Source organism: Microchirus variegatus (assembly GCF_963457635.1).
Source record: "Microchirus variegatus genome assembly, chromosome: 10".
Lineage (NCBI taxonomy): Eukaryota > Metazoa > Chordata > Actinopteri > Pleuronectiformes > Soleidae > Microchirus > Microchirus variegatus.
The window spans coordinates 9120269-9136038 of NC_139811.1; the positions used below are offsets into that span (position 1 = coordinate 9120269).

The following is a 15770-nucleotide window of genomic DNA, read 5'->3' on the forward strand; positions in this document are numbered from 1 at the left end:
TTCAGTTTCACTTTTGCTTTCACCACTGATTTCTAAGTCATGTGGATGCAGAGTTCCTCAGTTCTCAACACCCATCATATCACGTTAGATTTGATAAGAGATTGGATGGTTCCAAAGGGCAGACAATGGAATGTAAATGTTGCTCTCTCTCGCTCTCTCTCTCTCTCTCTCTCTCTCTCTCTCTCTCTCTCTCTCTCACTCTCTCTCTCTCTCTCTCTCTCTCTCTCTCTCTCTCTCTCTCTCTCTCTCTCTCTCTCTCTCTCTCTGTCTGTCTATAAAAAGAATTGTACCAGGAAGAGTTTGTGATAAATCAACCAGACCTGTGAGGGTTCAGGGTTCAACCAACAACAAAGGTGAGTTTGTGCAACTATTCTGTAGTTTTGGTGCAAATATCTTTTTAAACATTTCATATTGAGGTCTTGTCGATTGTAATTTGAAATATTTTATATGACTACCAGGCACAATAGTAAAAGTGGTGACTGGTTTTCAGGCTGTGGCTGTGAATATCTGTAGGTTTGGTTATTCTCTGTGGCTTTAGGGTTTGAAAAACTCTAAAACAAATGGATCTGCCACAACAAAACCAGTCACTGATTAGTCTGTGGTGAATACGATCAGTCTCAGTACATTTAGAAAACTAACATTGTTAGTCTGACAGAAACGCCATCAAACTGAATTTCTGGCTTTGTGATATGATTGTTAAGATGAAGAGTCATTGAAATGGAGGCGGAGACTCATGACATCACAGCAAGAGGAGGAGGAGGAGGAGGAGGAGGAGGAGAGACTGAAATCAAAACTATAACTTCATCTTTGAAGGTTGACAAAGGTAATTCTTACAATTGCAATTCAAACATTCATAAACTGATATGGTTAGTATTTCTTCTCCATTATTAAACTCTTAGTTTGTTGTTTGACATATTTCTAACATGTTGCCATTCTTTTTCCCCCCAGTGAATCCAGAGTTTACTCTTGTGTTAATTGGTGACACAAATTCTGTTGAGATCGGACCAAAAAATATCTTGCTTGCCAACAATGAGCAGACACATATGCAGCATCTGTCAGCCAACCTGTATGATCTGTGTGGTCGACACATCTCTGTGATCAACATGCTTGGTCAGAAAAACACTGAGAACCTCCTGCCATATCAGGGAGTTCATGTTTTTCTCCTGATATTAGCAAACAGTCTGGACAGCAGCCAACATAGTTCAGGAGTGCAGTGGTTGGAAAAGGCTTTTGGGAAAGAGTCACTTTCTTATTTAATGACAGTTGTGACTCATGATGCAGATGCAGAGAGTGAAAGTGCACTGACAGATTTGAAAGCCAACGCAGGTGTTGATGAAAAAAGGTACCACACATGCACAAAAAGTATGACAGATGTAGATGAAATAACATCACTGCTGGAGAAAATAGATGTCCTGGTCTCTGAAAAGAGCCCATACTGCAGCAGCAGAGTGACACTGGATGAAAATGATGAGCAAAAACAACATGTGGACTTCAAATCAAACACAGAAGAAAGGACGGATTCCTCAGAGTTTCAGAAAAATCAGACAGGTGAGATTTTCATGTTTTGAATTGTTGGACCCACACATCAGCAACTATATAGCTGACAGTCCACCACCATGTAAGCATGTGGTGCTCATACAGGGATACCCAAAAATATTTAATGGATTGGTCCAAAGGGTCACAAATTACAAAGTATGTACAGGGGATCAATCATTTCAGCTACGACATCTGGCACTTTAAAAAACAATGCAATTTCATTACTATAGAATTTAATTAATGCAAAAATACTCCAAGGGGAAATCTATAATAACAAAAAATCTTCCTCAAATACATCATTATTATTATTGTTAGTATTATATAATGACTGTCCTGCATAATTATAATGGTAATACTGTAAATACTTAATTAATACCCAATATACACAAATGACTTACTCATTATGTGTGTGTATAATTTGTTTTGTGAAATAGTTTTTTAAACCATTTTTTGATTGATTGATTTATGCATTTCATTACTTCCAGGTTGTCCTGCAGAAGATGAGGGGAAGAGTTCATCTCACGTCAAAGTGAAGGTCATTAGTCTACATTTAGATAACAGAAGATTGTAAATTCTCCAGTTATATGTTTCTGTTTTAATAAACATCCACTAAAGATAAAATCATCTGTTTTCTCAGAGTGACCTGCTGAATGAACCCAGTGATGTTGATCACTCAAAGAATGATGACAGCACAGTGGCAACAGGTCAGTCTGAATTTATATCTGAAATACCATCTGCAACAAATAAGAAAAACAAAACTTTGATTAGATTTTAGTTTCACATTACTTCAGATACATATTTGGATTGGATTATCACTAATTTGTCTGTTTCAAAATCAAACTCCTCAGACAACTTGTTAGGTTCTGCAGTTCAGGCCCCAAAGCAGAGATTGAACCAGTCAATGGAGGATATGTTTGCAGACTTTGCACTTTCAACTGCTGAGACTGGCTCTACAGAGGACAATAAAACACTGATGGACACAAGTTTACCATCACAACCAAATACATGTAAGAATGTGTTCTTTTAGTTCTCTTCCATTATTAAACTCTTAGAATGTTGTTTGACATATTTCTAACATGTTGCTATTCTTTTTTCCCCCAGTGAATCCAGAGTTTACTCTTGTGTTAATTGGTGACACAAATTCTGTTGAGATCGGACCAAAAAATATCTTGCTTGCCAACGATGAGCAGACACATATGCAGCATCTGTCAGCCAACATGCATGATCTGTGTGGTCGACACATCTCTGTGATCAACATGCTTGGTCAGAAAAACACTGAGAACCTCCTGCTAAATCAGGGAGTTCATGTTTTTCTCCTGATATTAGCAAACAGTCTGGACAGCAGCCAACATAGTTCAGGAGTGCAGTGGTTGGAAAAGGCTTTTGGGAAAGAGTCACTTTCTTATTTAATGACAGTTGTGACTCATGATGCAGATGCAGAGAGTGAAAGTGCACTGACAGATTTGAAAGCCAACGCAGGTGTTGATGAAAAAAGGTACCACACATGCACAAAAAGTATGACAGATGTAAATGAAATAACATCACTGCTGAAAAAGATAGATGTCCTGGTCTCTGAAAAGAGCCCATACTGCAGCAGCAGAGTGACACTGGATGAAAATGATGAGCAAAAACAACATGTGGACTTCAAATCAAACACAGAAGAAAGGACGGATTCCTCAGAGTTTCAGCAAAATCAGACAGGTGAGATTTTCATGTTTTGAATTGTTGGACCCACACATCAGCAACAATAATAGCTGACAGTCCACCACCATGTAAGCATGTGGTGCTCATACAGGGATACCCAAAAATATTTAATGGATTGGTCCAAAGGGTCACAAATTACAAAGTATGTACAGGGGATCAATCATTTCAGCTACGACATCTGGCACTTTAAAAAAAACAATGCAATTTCATTACTATAGAATTTAATTAATGCAAAAATACTCCAAGGGTAAATCTATAATAACAAAAATCTTCCTCAAATACATCATTATTATTATTGTTAGTATTATATAATGACTGTCCTGCATAATTATAATGGTAATACTGTAAATACTTATTAAATACCCAATATACACAAATGACTTACTCAGTATGTGTGTGTATAAAGAATTTTTGACAGAGAGGAGTTTTTTGTGATGCTATTTATTTATTTATTTCCAGGTTGTCCTGCAGAAGATGAGGGGAAGAGTTCAGTTTCTCAGAGTGACCTGCTGAATGAACCCAGTGATCACTCAAAGAATGATGACAGCACAGTGGCAAAAGGTCAGTCTGAATTTATATCTGAAATACCATCTGCAACAAATAAGAAAAACAAGATTTTATTTTCACATTACTTCAGATACATATTTGGATTGGATTGTCACTAATTTGAATTGAATTGAATGACTTTGTTCCTCCCCGGGGGGAAATCAAACTCCTCAGATAACTTGTTAGGTTTTGCAGTTAAAGCAGAGATTAAACAAATCACTGGAGTTTATTGTAGCAAAAATGAAAGGCAAGAGGAGGAGAAGGAGGAGGTCACTGGGGGCTGACTGACTCACAGAAGACAAGACTCAAAGAAAACAAAAAGCTGAATCTGTGGCAGAGCAGCCTGGAAAAACCAAAGGGGCAAAATTGACAGAAGAGAAAGCTTGAGTATACTGATAAACACTTGATCTAGAAGACAGAATGATCTGGCTGAGTAGTGGAGTGATGACCAAACTTTTATACTGCGGTTGATGAGTAATGGGAACCAGGTGAGTGTTGTCAGCTGCCACAGTGACAGCCAGCCTCACCCTCTGTCACACACAAGAGGAAACAGAGAAGAGCAACAACAAAAAGAACAAGCATACAAAAATAGAATCCTGACACAACTTTGCTGCCCGGTGTCGTTTTTGTCAGGCTTCCTTCTTCTTCAGAACACCAGGTGATGAGATGATGATGTAGAATGAGACTGCGTGACACAAGACTTTTCACCAAACAAAGAGATCTTTATTCTGTTACAAGTCAAGTGAGCCAGATTCCCAAAAAGCTCTAACTTCACCTGAGCAAAACCACACTTAATAAAGGTTAACTGCTCCTCCTACATCATCCTATGCTCTTGGTTAGTCATTCAACCTCCAGTCTCCCCTAGGGAGCACATCAAAGGACAAATGCCAGGACCAACGCCTAACCTAAACATCCACTTTATGGTGTGAAAGAAATTTCATTGGAGTCATCGGTGTTGGTTAAATCGTGTCTTTACTTCATGCATGAAGGAGAGAAACTGTCACCAAAGCTGGTCTAAATGTTCTCTGCCGTTGCTTCAGAGAGCTCAAACATATATACAGTCACATCAAAGCAAGTTACAACAGGACAACACACTTTCTTTATGACCCACACATGTCATCCTGTGCCCCTCATGCCGACCCCTGCTTTTACAATCCCATCATTTGTTCACAGCTTGACTTTTGGTTAATTGTTATCTTTAACAACATACAGTAAGCCTTACACTAAAACCCTCCACGGGAACAGGAAAACTATTTATTTCCCACAATGGTCAACTGATGATCCATCTGAGCAGTCAATGCTCAGACAAAATCTACAGACATCCGTCTTAAAACTTAATTGCAGGGCATTGTAAACCAGAGTTTACAGAGTATGTGAACCCACAGACTTATAGTAACATATTTGCTGTGTTAAAGTGTCTAATACACTTCACCGGAAAAGACATGTTCATCAATTTAAATCTTTGAATTCAACTTAAAAGCACCTGAATAAAATATTTTATCTCTGTAGAATCGTTATATGCAAATATTTCTGCTTATTTGTGCTCCAGCTCTTCTCATGAAAATCCTAATTTCACTGTAGGTTCTGCAGATGAGGTTACACAAGAAAACAAGGACAAGGTAAGAAACTGAAGAAGAGATTATGAGTTTTCATTTCCTGTATAACTTAAATGTTTTTCATGCTTTTGGTTGCAGTTTACAGATTGAGATACTATTGATGAATCATGAGATGATGCAGATTATATACAAATGTGTGAATAGTAAAAACAACCACTGTCTTTGTTCCTGCTTTACTTTAAATTAGTCGTAGAGTATTAAAAGGTAAAATGTTATGATTCTGGTGCAAACACACACAAATGACTCATCATTAACTTAACTTTTTATATTTTTTATAATCTTAGTGTTAATATCTTTATATTGTAATTTCTTGGAAATGCATGTTTATTATTATCTTTATCTTTACTGTCTTTGCTGTGACACTGTAAATTTCCCCACTGTGGGACTAATAAAGACTATATTATCTTATCTTATCTCCTGTAACTAAATTTGAGTAATTCAGCCACAGTTAATTAGCAAGTAATTAATCAACTGAATCATCATTCACATAACCTTAAGAATTTACGGTAACACTTCAGATTAGGGAACACATATTCACCATTTACTAGGTGCTTACTAATATACATGTAAGTAGCATACTAGCTCTTTATCAATAAATATCAAGCACTTTTGTAATAAATAATACTTACTGTATGTAGGAAAAAACTTGGTGTTTCATGTCGTAAGAGGTAGAATAAGGTTATATAGAATAAGGTGTTAATACATGTTTTAATGTTCGTAATATATGGTTGTAAGCACCTAGTTAATGGTGAATATGTGTTCCCTGATCTAAAGTGAGACCGAACTTACATTTAATTGGAAGGTTTGACCACAATATTGAAGTTTTACCCTAACCCATTTTTAGGTCGGAAAAATACAAAATTCTGGGAGGATTTCTGAAGATATCGACAAAGAAAATCAACACCAAAGAGTAACTGAAACACTGCTCAGACTTGATCTTCAAGACAAACAGAAGTTGACTTCAGATGATTTTCTCAAAATTGGTCCAGCTATGAAAAAGCAACATGTCACTTCAGAGAAAGATTTAACAAATACCTTTCTTCACAAGCTTCTCATGTTAGACTACAGAGCCAGATATATTCCTGTTAAACAAGAGATTCTCAAGGTGAGCGATTCAAAGTGTGATAGTGCTGAAGTAGACGACAGATGGACAGCTTTCTTGCACAAAGTTGAAGACACTGAACAACAAACAAAAGACACTCATTTGCATCCAATGGACGTTCAAATGGCAGTATTTCACTGTTCAGACAGCTTCCTTAAGCAGAACATTGTATCAAAACTATCACAATGTCAGTATGCTTTACCTTTGCTTGTTCCTGACCCAGTCACAATGGATATCGAGTGTCCTCTTTGGACATTCAGTAAAATAACAAAAAGCTGGAAGACAACTGATACAAAACAAGCTGACAGCACAATAACAAAGAGCATGCCCATCTGCAAAGCTGAGACACCCATGGTGTCATTTTTGCGACTGGATTCACTATCGGTGTCAAAATCTCAGCTGATGAACACGTTGATCAACAACCGTCACGACACTTTCTTTCACAGACACCTTGAAGGAAGCAACAAAACTCGCCACTTGGTGGATGGCATGGCAGAGATTGCCTGGTATTGCCCAGCTGGAAAATGCAACGATGCCTTCAATGACTGTGTTGCCTTCTGTAATCTCCATGGTGATGCTCTGTTGTTTGAGAAACAGCGTGACGTACTTATTGAAAAATCTTCAGTTAATGTTGTTCTTGTACCAACTCTGGAAGAGGGTCACAAAAGTTGGGGAGTAATCGAGGCTCTCTGTAAACGTGAAAAGCCTCTCATTATTCTCATTACTGATACTGACGGTGGTAAAGATCAGAAGAAACAGGGCAGATACAAAATAAGTCTAAAAGACAGAAGTTTTTCAGATATTACTGAAGAACTGAAAACAATCATTGGAGACATTTTGCATGGGTCACATACATCCTTCCAGCTTGAAAGTATGGCAGAGGTCCCTGGAATCAGAGTGGATGAAGATGACACAGTCTGCCAAAAAGGGAAATCTGCTGCATTGGAAATGATGAATTTGCTTAAGAAGATACAGGATCCCACAGAAATCAAAAGCAAATTCCTCCCTTGTCAAGGCCAATTGTGGCATGAGTGGAGCAGAATAAGAAAAGAGCTGTACCAGCTGACAGGACAGATTGAGATTGAGAAATCTAAAAAGGAAAATGAACTGAAGAAAATACGCCAAGATCAGTGCAAAATATCCTGTAGTGAGCTGATGAAGCTGTTTACTGGTCATCTTTCTTCTCTGTCATCAACTGAGAGAGAGTATTTCCTGAAATGGACTCAGATCTTCCTTGATGACCATGTTGATCTGTCTGTAATTCTGCAAACCTATGATAAAAAGTGGTCTGAGGTCTTGGCTTTGAAAAAGAAACACGACAAATCTTTAAAAAGCAAACAAACTGAGTTTGAACAAATATCAACACAACTCCAGTCAGCAACGTTTGGCTTGGAGCACATCTTTAGAGAAATGGGGCAGATCTTTGAAGCCCATAAATCTCAGAAGACACAAGAATGCAGAGATGCAGACTGGTCTAAGTACCCTGAGCTTGCTGCAGAGCTGATGATATCAGGACACCCAATGGAGCTCATGGATGGTGATGCAGGTAATGTCCCTTTGACATGGATCTCTAGTCTTTTAGATGAGGTCATCAAAAAACTAGGTGATCAGAGAGTTTTTGTTCTTTCAGTTTTGGGACCGCAAAGCAGTGGAAAATCAACATTGCTGAATGCCATGTTTGGGTTAGAGTTTGCAGTGAGTGCTGGCAGGTGCACCAAGGGAGCCTTCATGCAGCTGGTTAAAGTGTCTGAGGAGGTCAAGCAGGAGTTCAAGTTTGACTACATTCTTGTGGTGGACACTGAAGGACTACATGCTCTTGAGTTGGGCAATACCACTCTTCACCATGACAATGAACTGGCAACATTTGTTGTTGGTCTGGGAAACATGACATTGATCAACATCCTTGGTGAGAATCCAGCTGATATGCAAGATGTTCTGCAGATTGTTGTACAGGCCTTCATGAGGATGAAGAAAGTTAATCTTTCTCCAAGCTGCATGTTTGTTCACCAGAATATTACAGATATTACAGCTGTGGAGAAAACCATGGATGCAAAGAGACGTCTGCAAGACAAACTGGACCAGATGGCCCAACTTGCTGCCAAAGAGGAGGTGTGTGATGTGGAATATTTCAGTGATGTCATTGCATTTGATGTTGAAAAGGATGTGAAATACCTTGCCCAACTATGGGAGGGAAGTCCACCTATGGCTCCTCCAAATCCAGGTTATTGTGAGAGTGTCCAGGAGCTAAGGAACATGATCCTCTCTAAAGCTAAAGATTCTGCTGGGATTACTCTGTCACAGTTTAAAACCAACATCCAGGACCTTTGGAATGCCCTTCTGCAAGAAAACTTTGTTTTCAATTTCAAAAACACATATGAAATTGCAGTGTACAGAAAACTTGAGGTCCAGTTTGGGAAATGGACCTGGGACCTGAGGAGCAACATGTTGACCATTGAAAACCAGCAGTATAACTGCATTGAAAATGGAAATACTGACAAAGTTGAGCTCACTCATCTTTATGAAAAAATGAGCAAAACCTATGAAAAAACTAAAGAAGAAATGCAAAAGTATTTTGATCACGACAAAGACAAAGAAATATTGGTTCAGTGGAGAGGACGATTTGAAAGCAAAATCAAAGATTTTCACGAGGAACTGGTAAAGGAAACAAAAAGAAAATTGGATGAAGTTATCCAACAGAAGAAAGCATGTAAGAAGGTAAATGATGAGAAGACAGGGTTTGAGAACAAGCTTCTGCAGAAGAGCAAAGAACTCGCTCATCAGTTAAAAGACAAGGGACAAGATGAAAATGAATTAAAAATGCAGTTTGACCATGTTTGGAAAGGCTGGGTGGACGAACTGACTGCAGATACAAAACCTATTGAAGACATCAACTTTGAAGAAGAACAGGACAAAGTCTTGACTGACCTTGGCATTGAATGGTCTTTCATACGTGACTCCAAAAGCTGTGGAAGACATAAGAAATTACAAGTGTGCGGGTATTATTCTGATTTTATTACTCCAAAGAAGTGGTCTGGAAAGATAAAGAACTACTTCTATCATGACCAAGAACACATCAGATCCTTCATTGCCAGAGTTGAACAACAGTCCATTGACATTATTAAGACTAAACCAGTAGCCACAAGAGGTTACCAATCAACTTACTTGGTAGAAGTGGCCTACAGTGTTATACAAGAACTAAGAGAACTTGTAGCAGAGCTGAACTGCACTGCAACAAAGGAGTTTATAGTTGACCTCTTACTGTATGTGTTTGACAGAGCAACACTTTGGCTTTCAGAGTCTCACAAGAAATTCAAGACCAACAATGATGCCATCGCTTACCTTGAGGGCAAGAAAACACAGTATTACGATATTTTTAAAAGCTTCTACAAAGGAAACTCCTCTGCTGTTGTGCTTGGAAAAGTGATCTGTGAAAAACTAAGATCTTCTACTGCTCAGGCAGTCTTTACTAAGACTGCCATTGATCTTGCTGGAGAAATGAAATGTAATTTCCCAGCATTCAGTGGGAACCGGTTAGTCTTGGAGAAACATGTGTTGAAGTCACTGACAGAGAAAGACAAATTTGAAGATTACATTAAGTACATTCAGCAGCCAAGAAGACAAGTAGAGTCTTATATAGAAGAGCAAGTGAAGAAATATATCTTCACAGATCATAAAGACAGAGCAATGGATGTAAGGGAAAAAAATGCTGAAGACATCAAAAAAGTGGTAAATCAAGCTTTATTTACTGCATCGGAAAATGTCAAAACCCAGAAAGGAAGCACAGACATGTGGCTGAAGGAATTTTCCAGTTTGCTAAAAGAGGAACTGACCATTGGTGATATTTCTTCAGAAAACTTCAGTGACATCACCAACTTTGACTTTCTGAAGGATGAAACAGAGACAGGATTTAAATCCGTCATTGAAGAAACAAACAAACTCCCATTGGATGGAATGAAGGAATGCAGACAGAAGCCTGAGGAAATCCTCATTGATCAGTTGTGCAATTGTTGCTGGGAAAAGTGTCCTTTCTGTGCAGCTGTTTGCACCAACACCCTGAAAGACCACAGCCCTAATGAACACAGTGTACCTTTTCATCGATGCCAGGCAGTAAAGGGTTGGCATTACAGAGGCACAGTGGAGATGGCAGTTGATTTCTGCACAACAAACGTTGCCAGTGATAGAAGCTTTTACCATCATGATTCAGAAAAGTCCATTCCCTATAAACAGTACCGAACTGCTGGCCCAAGGTTTGCTAGTTGGAACATTACCCCTGATGTGTCTGAACTGCCATACTGGAAATGGTTTGTATGGCAATATCAAAAGCAACTAGAAGAATGTTACACATTTAAATTTCAGAAAAGGGGAGAAATTCCTGAAGACTGGGGAAAAATCTCAAAAGAAGAAGCTATAAAAAGTCTGGATGAAATGTTCAGTCTGTGAGGAGCCACAGAGAAATGCAGCTCTGCTCATCGTACTGTTGTGTTTTTGAATCATTTTCATGACACAAACTCCCCCAAGAATGACTTTAATGAATTTACACAAATGAAATGAGTCACAGGTTACTATGGAGATAGAAATGAGGGCAGTTTCATGAAAATGTAAAGATCTTCTTAACTCAAAACTTAAAGGAAAAAGACCAGAAGAGCAATGTTCAGTTTTTTTTTGTTTGTTTTTTTTGCTATATAAAGAAATATTAATTAATTTATGACATGGACATAAAAACTTTCATTTTTTCTTTTATAATTTTAGCCTTTTGCGGTTGTAAGGTTGCTGGTTTTTTTGTTGTTGTACAGACATATGTACCTCGACACGATAAATCATTTTTGAAGTGAGAAAATAGATGTTGATTGACATTTGTCAGTCATTTGAAATGAATGGATGACTTATTATTCTTTTATTGTAACCTTAATATGACCGTTTTTATTAGATTTTATTTTTATTGTGGTTTGATTTTCAGTTTATGATGTAAATGAAAAGTAATCCATTGTTCTGGTCATGTTATTGTTTAATATGCTTTGTCAAACATCCATCTCTCCATTTTCTACCACTTTATCTTCCATATGAAGGTCGAGGGAGAAGCTGGAGCAAGTTTTATGGAACATGGAATATTTTTATCTGTTCACATCCAGTTTTGTTGTTTTGTTATTTGGCTCAAAATTAAATTAAATTAAATATGTGGACTTTTTTGTTTGTTTGTTTGCTTTCCATGAGGTAAATATTACCCCATGTACTATATATGTATTATATAAGTAAGTCAAGGTTTATGTATGATTTTTGATTATTCATCAAAGTATTTCATCTGACATCACATGGACTATAGGCCCTCCATATATCACTGTTTATTACACTTTTTTGATATAATGTGTTTTTTCAAATAAAGCAAAAGGGCATGTCATCTATATTTTTGTCTTGATGTGAAGAAAGAGCTGTGTTTGTGCAGTCCTGGTAATCAACACTCTTTAGAGATTATAAAAAACTTAAATATGTAAGGTTTCTTGATTTATTTGATTTAAGTACAGACCAGCGACTTCAGGGAAACATTCATTACGTGATGGATGACTTTTTAAAGTCTGGTATATATGACTTCCTGGTTTATAATGGATGGACATTTGTAGACTCAATCTATGCGTTTTGTATTTGAGAAAAACAATAATAAATAAAAAATTTTTTAAAAGAATTAATCTTGCAAGCCTCTGTTTGTGTTCTGATTTGATTGTGTTTACTGTACTTAATGGTGATGTTTTTAAAAGTTTGAAAGTATGAAAAATGTAAAAGTATAGAAAAAGTCTACTTCAGATGCAGATGTGTATCATTTTCTCTTGGACAGGATTAGCATATATTAACATATATAATATATAGTTAACATATATAATGTTTTTACAGTCTGTCTCTGACGTCATGTCTTTGATCATGTGATCATTTTGTGCCGCTCTGACCATGCTGCTGCTCCAGACACATTTTCATTTTCAATCTTTGCCAGACCAATAATAGTTTATTAAAGTAAAATAGACTGTAGGACACATATGATGATAAGCTATATTACAGTGTGTAGAAGTGCAGCTCCTTTGTTTCTGTGCTCTGAAAAATCTTCCTCGCAACTGACACTATTAACTGGATTTTGGTTTTGGTTTAAAGTACCTGTTTTAAATGTTAATGACCTCAGTTTAACATATTTACACATGATGCCTTTAAATTAGTGTGTGTGTGTTATAATGATAGGAGGACACAGAGTTAATTAACATTGTCCAGTGAGAAGCCTTGAAAAATATGAGGTTATGATTAATTTGCAATCCTATATTAGCAATACAATTCCAAATAAATAAATGAAATGAATTAAAATAGGGTTAAAAAATAGGAGTTTAAGTTCAGAATTGGGGACTTAAATTGAAACGTATCAAATAAAAGGCTGAATCAGATCATGTTCTCCTTTGGCAAAGCCAAAAGACTGTAGCTGGGTTTCAATCCTAGGGCTTGATCCGTGTGCAGACGACAGAGGAAATGACTCCCAATCAAGAGGAGATGGAAGTCAGGCCCTGTGAGAATTGAGATGATCTGACCCACACAATTCACCAACTCTCCTTCTTCTTCTCCTAATAAAACCTGGCTGGCTGCACACCTATAGACGTCAAAGTCAGTTCCAAGTCCTGCAGTACTGACTGCACGCAAGAATATAGCAACCACCTCCATTGTCAGCCACTATTTTGTCAGCTTTCTCCAGTAGCTCCACAACCTGTTTAGTGCTCGCTGTTGCTTTGTCCTGTTTGCTGTTGTCAAAGACATGAAACCCTCCCTGGCAGCTGCTGACAAACTCCACCAGCTCGTGGTTCTCCTCCAGGAAATCCCTGATGTCTTTGCCCAGCAGAAGGTCTCCCCAGGTGAACAGCACCATGGTAAACCTGACTACTTCATGTCCAAACGTAGCCTTCATCCACTCAGGGTGTCCTTCTCCTCCTGCGTGAACCTGCCTGGCTGTAGGGTCATCAAGAAGGCATGGGGTCCATCCATCCATCTTCTACCGCTTTATCGCCCACATGAGGGTCTCAGGGAGCGCTGGCATCAATCCCAGCTGACATAGGCTGATAGGAGGGGTACACCTTGGACAGTTCGCCACGCCATCACACGGACACATATAGAGACAAACAACCATCCACTCTCACAGCCACACCTATGGTCAATTTAGAGTGTCCAATTTACAGAATAAAAAGGGACTCTATACTATAAAATGACCTCTCTGAACACCTCTTTGTAAAACACTTAAATGTAATGCCTGTAACACATTCCAAAGCTTTTTACCACTGTGTGTAGTCACCTTTCCTTTTAACAACTCTCAATATATCAGAATGGGTGGAATTCTTTACCATTCTTGCTTGATGTATAACCTCAGTTTCTCAACAGTCCGGAGTCATTGCTGACCACATACATTTCTCACTTACATTTTAGTCTGCTTTGACTAGAGGACTTCCTATAGGCATACCCTGAACACTGTAACATATGCAGTGAAGTGAATGCGTAGTAATGAAATATATTAGTTGACTTGAACATGTGATTTCAAGGAAATCATATGTAGTGCTTTTGTGACTTCGGGGAAATCACATGCAGGGCAGTTCAGTTTCACTGTCACCTTTTGTTTCCACCTGTTCTTTTGTTACCACTGTGACAATTTGGGTGCAGAATTTTCAGAAGCTCTTTACACCCATCGAAGGCATGTAAATTGTTCTCTGTCTGTCTATAAAAAGAATTGTACCAGGAAGTGTTTGTGATAAATCAGCCAGACCTGTGAGAGTTCAGGAAAAAAAAACAAAGGTGAGTTTGTGCAACTATTCTGTAGTTTTTGTTCAAATATCTTTGTAAATATTTCATATTGAGATCTTGTCTGATTTCTAGCTGAGCCTGCCTCTTTTCTGACTCTGGATTATAATTTGAAATATTTTATATGTCCACCAGCCACAATAGTAAAAGTGGTGACTGGTTTTAAGGCTGTGGCTGTGATCTGTGAATATCTGTAGGTTTGGTTATTCTCTGTGGCTTTAGGGTTTGAAAAACTCAAAAACAAATGGATCTGCCACAACAAAACCAGTCACTGATTAGTCTGTGGTGAATACGATCAGTCTCAGTACATTTAGAAAACTAACAGGTAAAACATTGTTAATCTGACTGAAACGGCATCAAACTGAATTTCTCAAAGTTGGACTGACCCCAGATAATAGACAGAAATAATAGAAGAACCTGTTACGGAGAAGAATCAGACAACACCAACAAGAGAATGAAGAAATCCATTTTGGGTGTATAAAGTTATGATATATTAATATACATTTGATGGTTAGAGCTACACTCAACAAAAATATAAACGCACAAAGAAAAACTTGTAGTTATTGTTATGTGACAAAACAGAGTAACTATCCAAAAATAACAGTACAACTTTATCAATAAAGTGGCTTTAATTTGCGAGCGTTAGGATCAATTCCTGCTGGGCTGTTGACCCTGGTGTGGTCGAAGTGCTCGGACATTCACCTCCCGCAGGTGGTTCCTGACTGTCTGCGCTGAAATCCGCCTGTCGTGCAGACCAACAGTCTCACTGGCATATTGACAACTGACAAAAGTCCACATTTTGGTGTGCCCTTTTATTGACTGGACCATAAGGAGTGTTTGTGTACTGTGGTCACGCATATTGACCACCACTCTGCCATGCTCCATGACTCTCGTGAGTTGAAATACTCAATCTGATATTACCGTCAATAGGAGTGGCCAAGTGACTCTGGACTACTGGGTTTGAGCAAAACAAATCATTCCATAAACAAATGCATCATGAATCTGAGCAAATGTCATGACATTCTATTTTTGTTCACCATTTCAAGTTTGTGCGTTTATATTTTAGTTGAGTATACATTATGAGATTGACTTGGCCTGTTGTGTCTTAACCCATTGACATAGGGATGAACAACTGATGTGGTAGCTCCACCTGCTGACCATTGTCATGAACAACTGTGTTAAGACAAGAGCTGTAAACAATCAAGGTCTGTAGCATTAGATCATAGGTAATGAATCTAAAGCTGTTTCAATGGTTACATCTGTTGCATGTATTTTATTTGTCTGAGTGTCTTTGTGATATGATTGTTAAGATGAAGAGTCACTGAGATGGAGGCGGAGACTCATGACATCACAGCAAGAGGAGGAGGAGGAGGAAGGCGAGGAGGAGGAGAGACTAAAATCAAAACTATAACTTCATCTTTGGAGGTTGTCAAAGGTAATTCTTACAGTTGCAATTC

At 38.1% G+C, this 15770-nt stretch overlaps 1 protein-coding gene across 1 annotated transcript; it reads left to right on the plus strand.

The window, feature by feature from the left end:
• Positions 1 to 717: 717 nt before the first annotated feature.
• Positions 718 to 11214, plus strand: LOC310933124 (interferon-induced very large GTPase 1-like; the record flags this gene model as incomplete). Its single annotated transcript, XM_083896546.1, has 9 exons — positions 718 to 823; positions 949 to 1548; positions 2022 to 2071; positions 2174 to 2240; positions 2385 to 2543; positions 2638 to 2799; positions 3700 to 3801; positions 5368 to 5405; positions 6247 to 11214. The coding sequence occupies 9 exons, from the start codon at positions 718 to 720 to the stop codon at positions 10942 to 10944; spliced, it is 5982 nt and encodes a 1993-aa protein (XP_083752672.1). The 3' UTR covers positions 10945 to 11214.
• Between the last annotated feature and the right edge of the window lie 4556 nt (positions 11215 to 15770).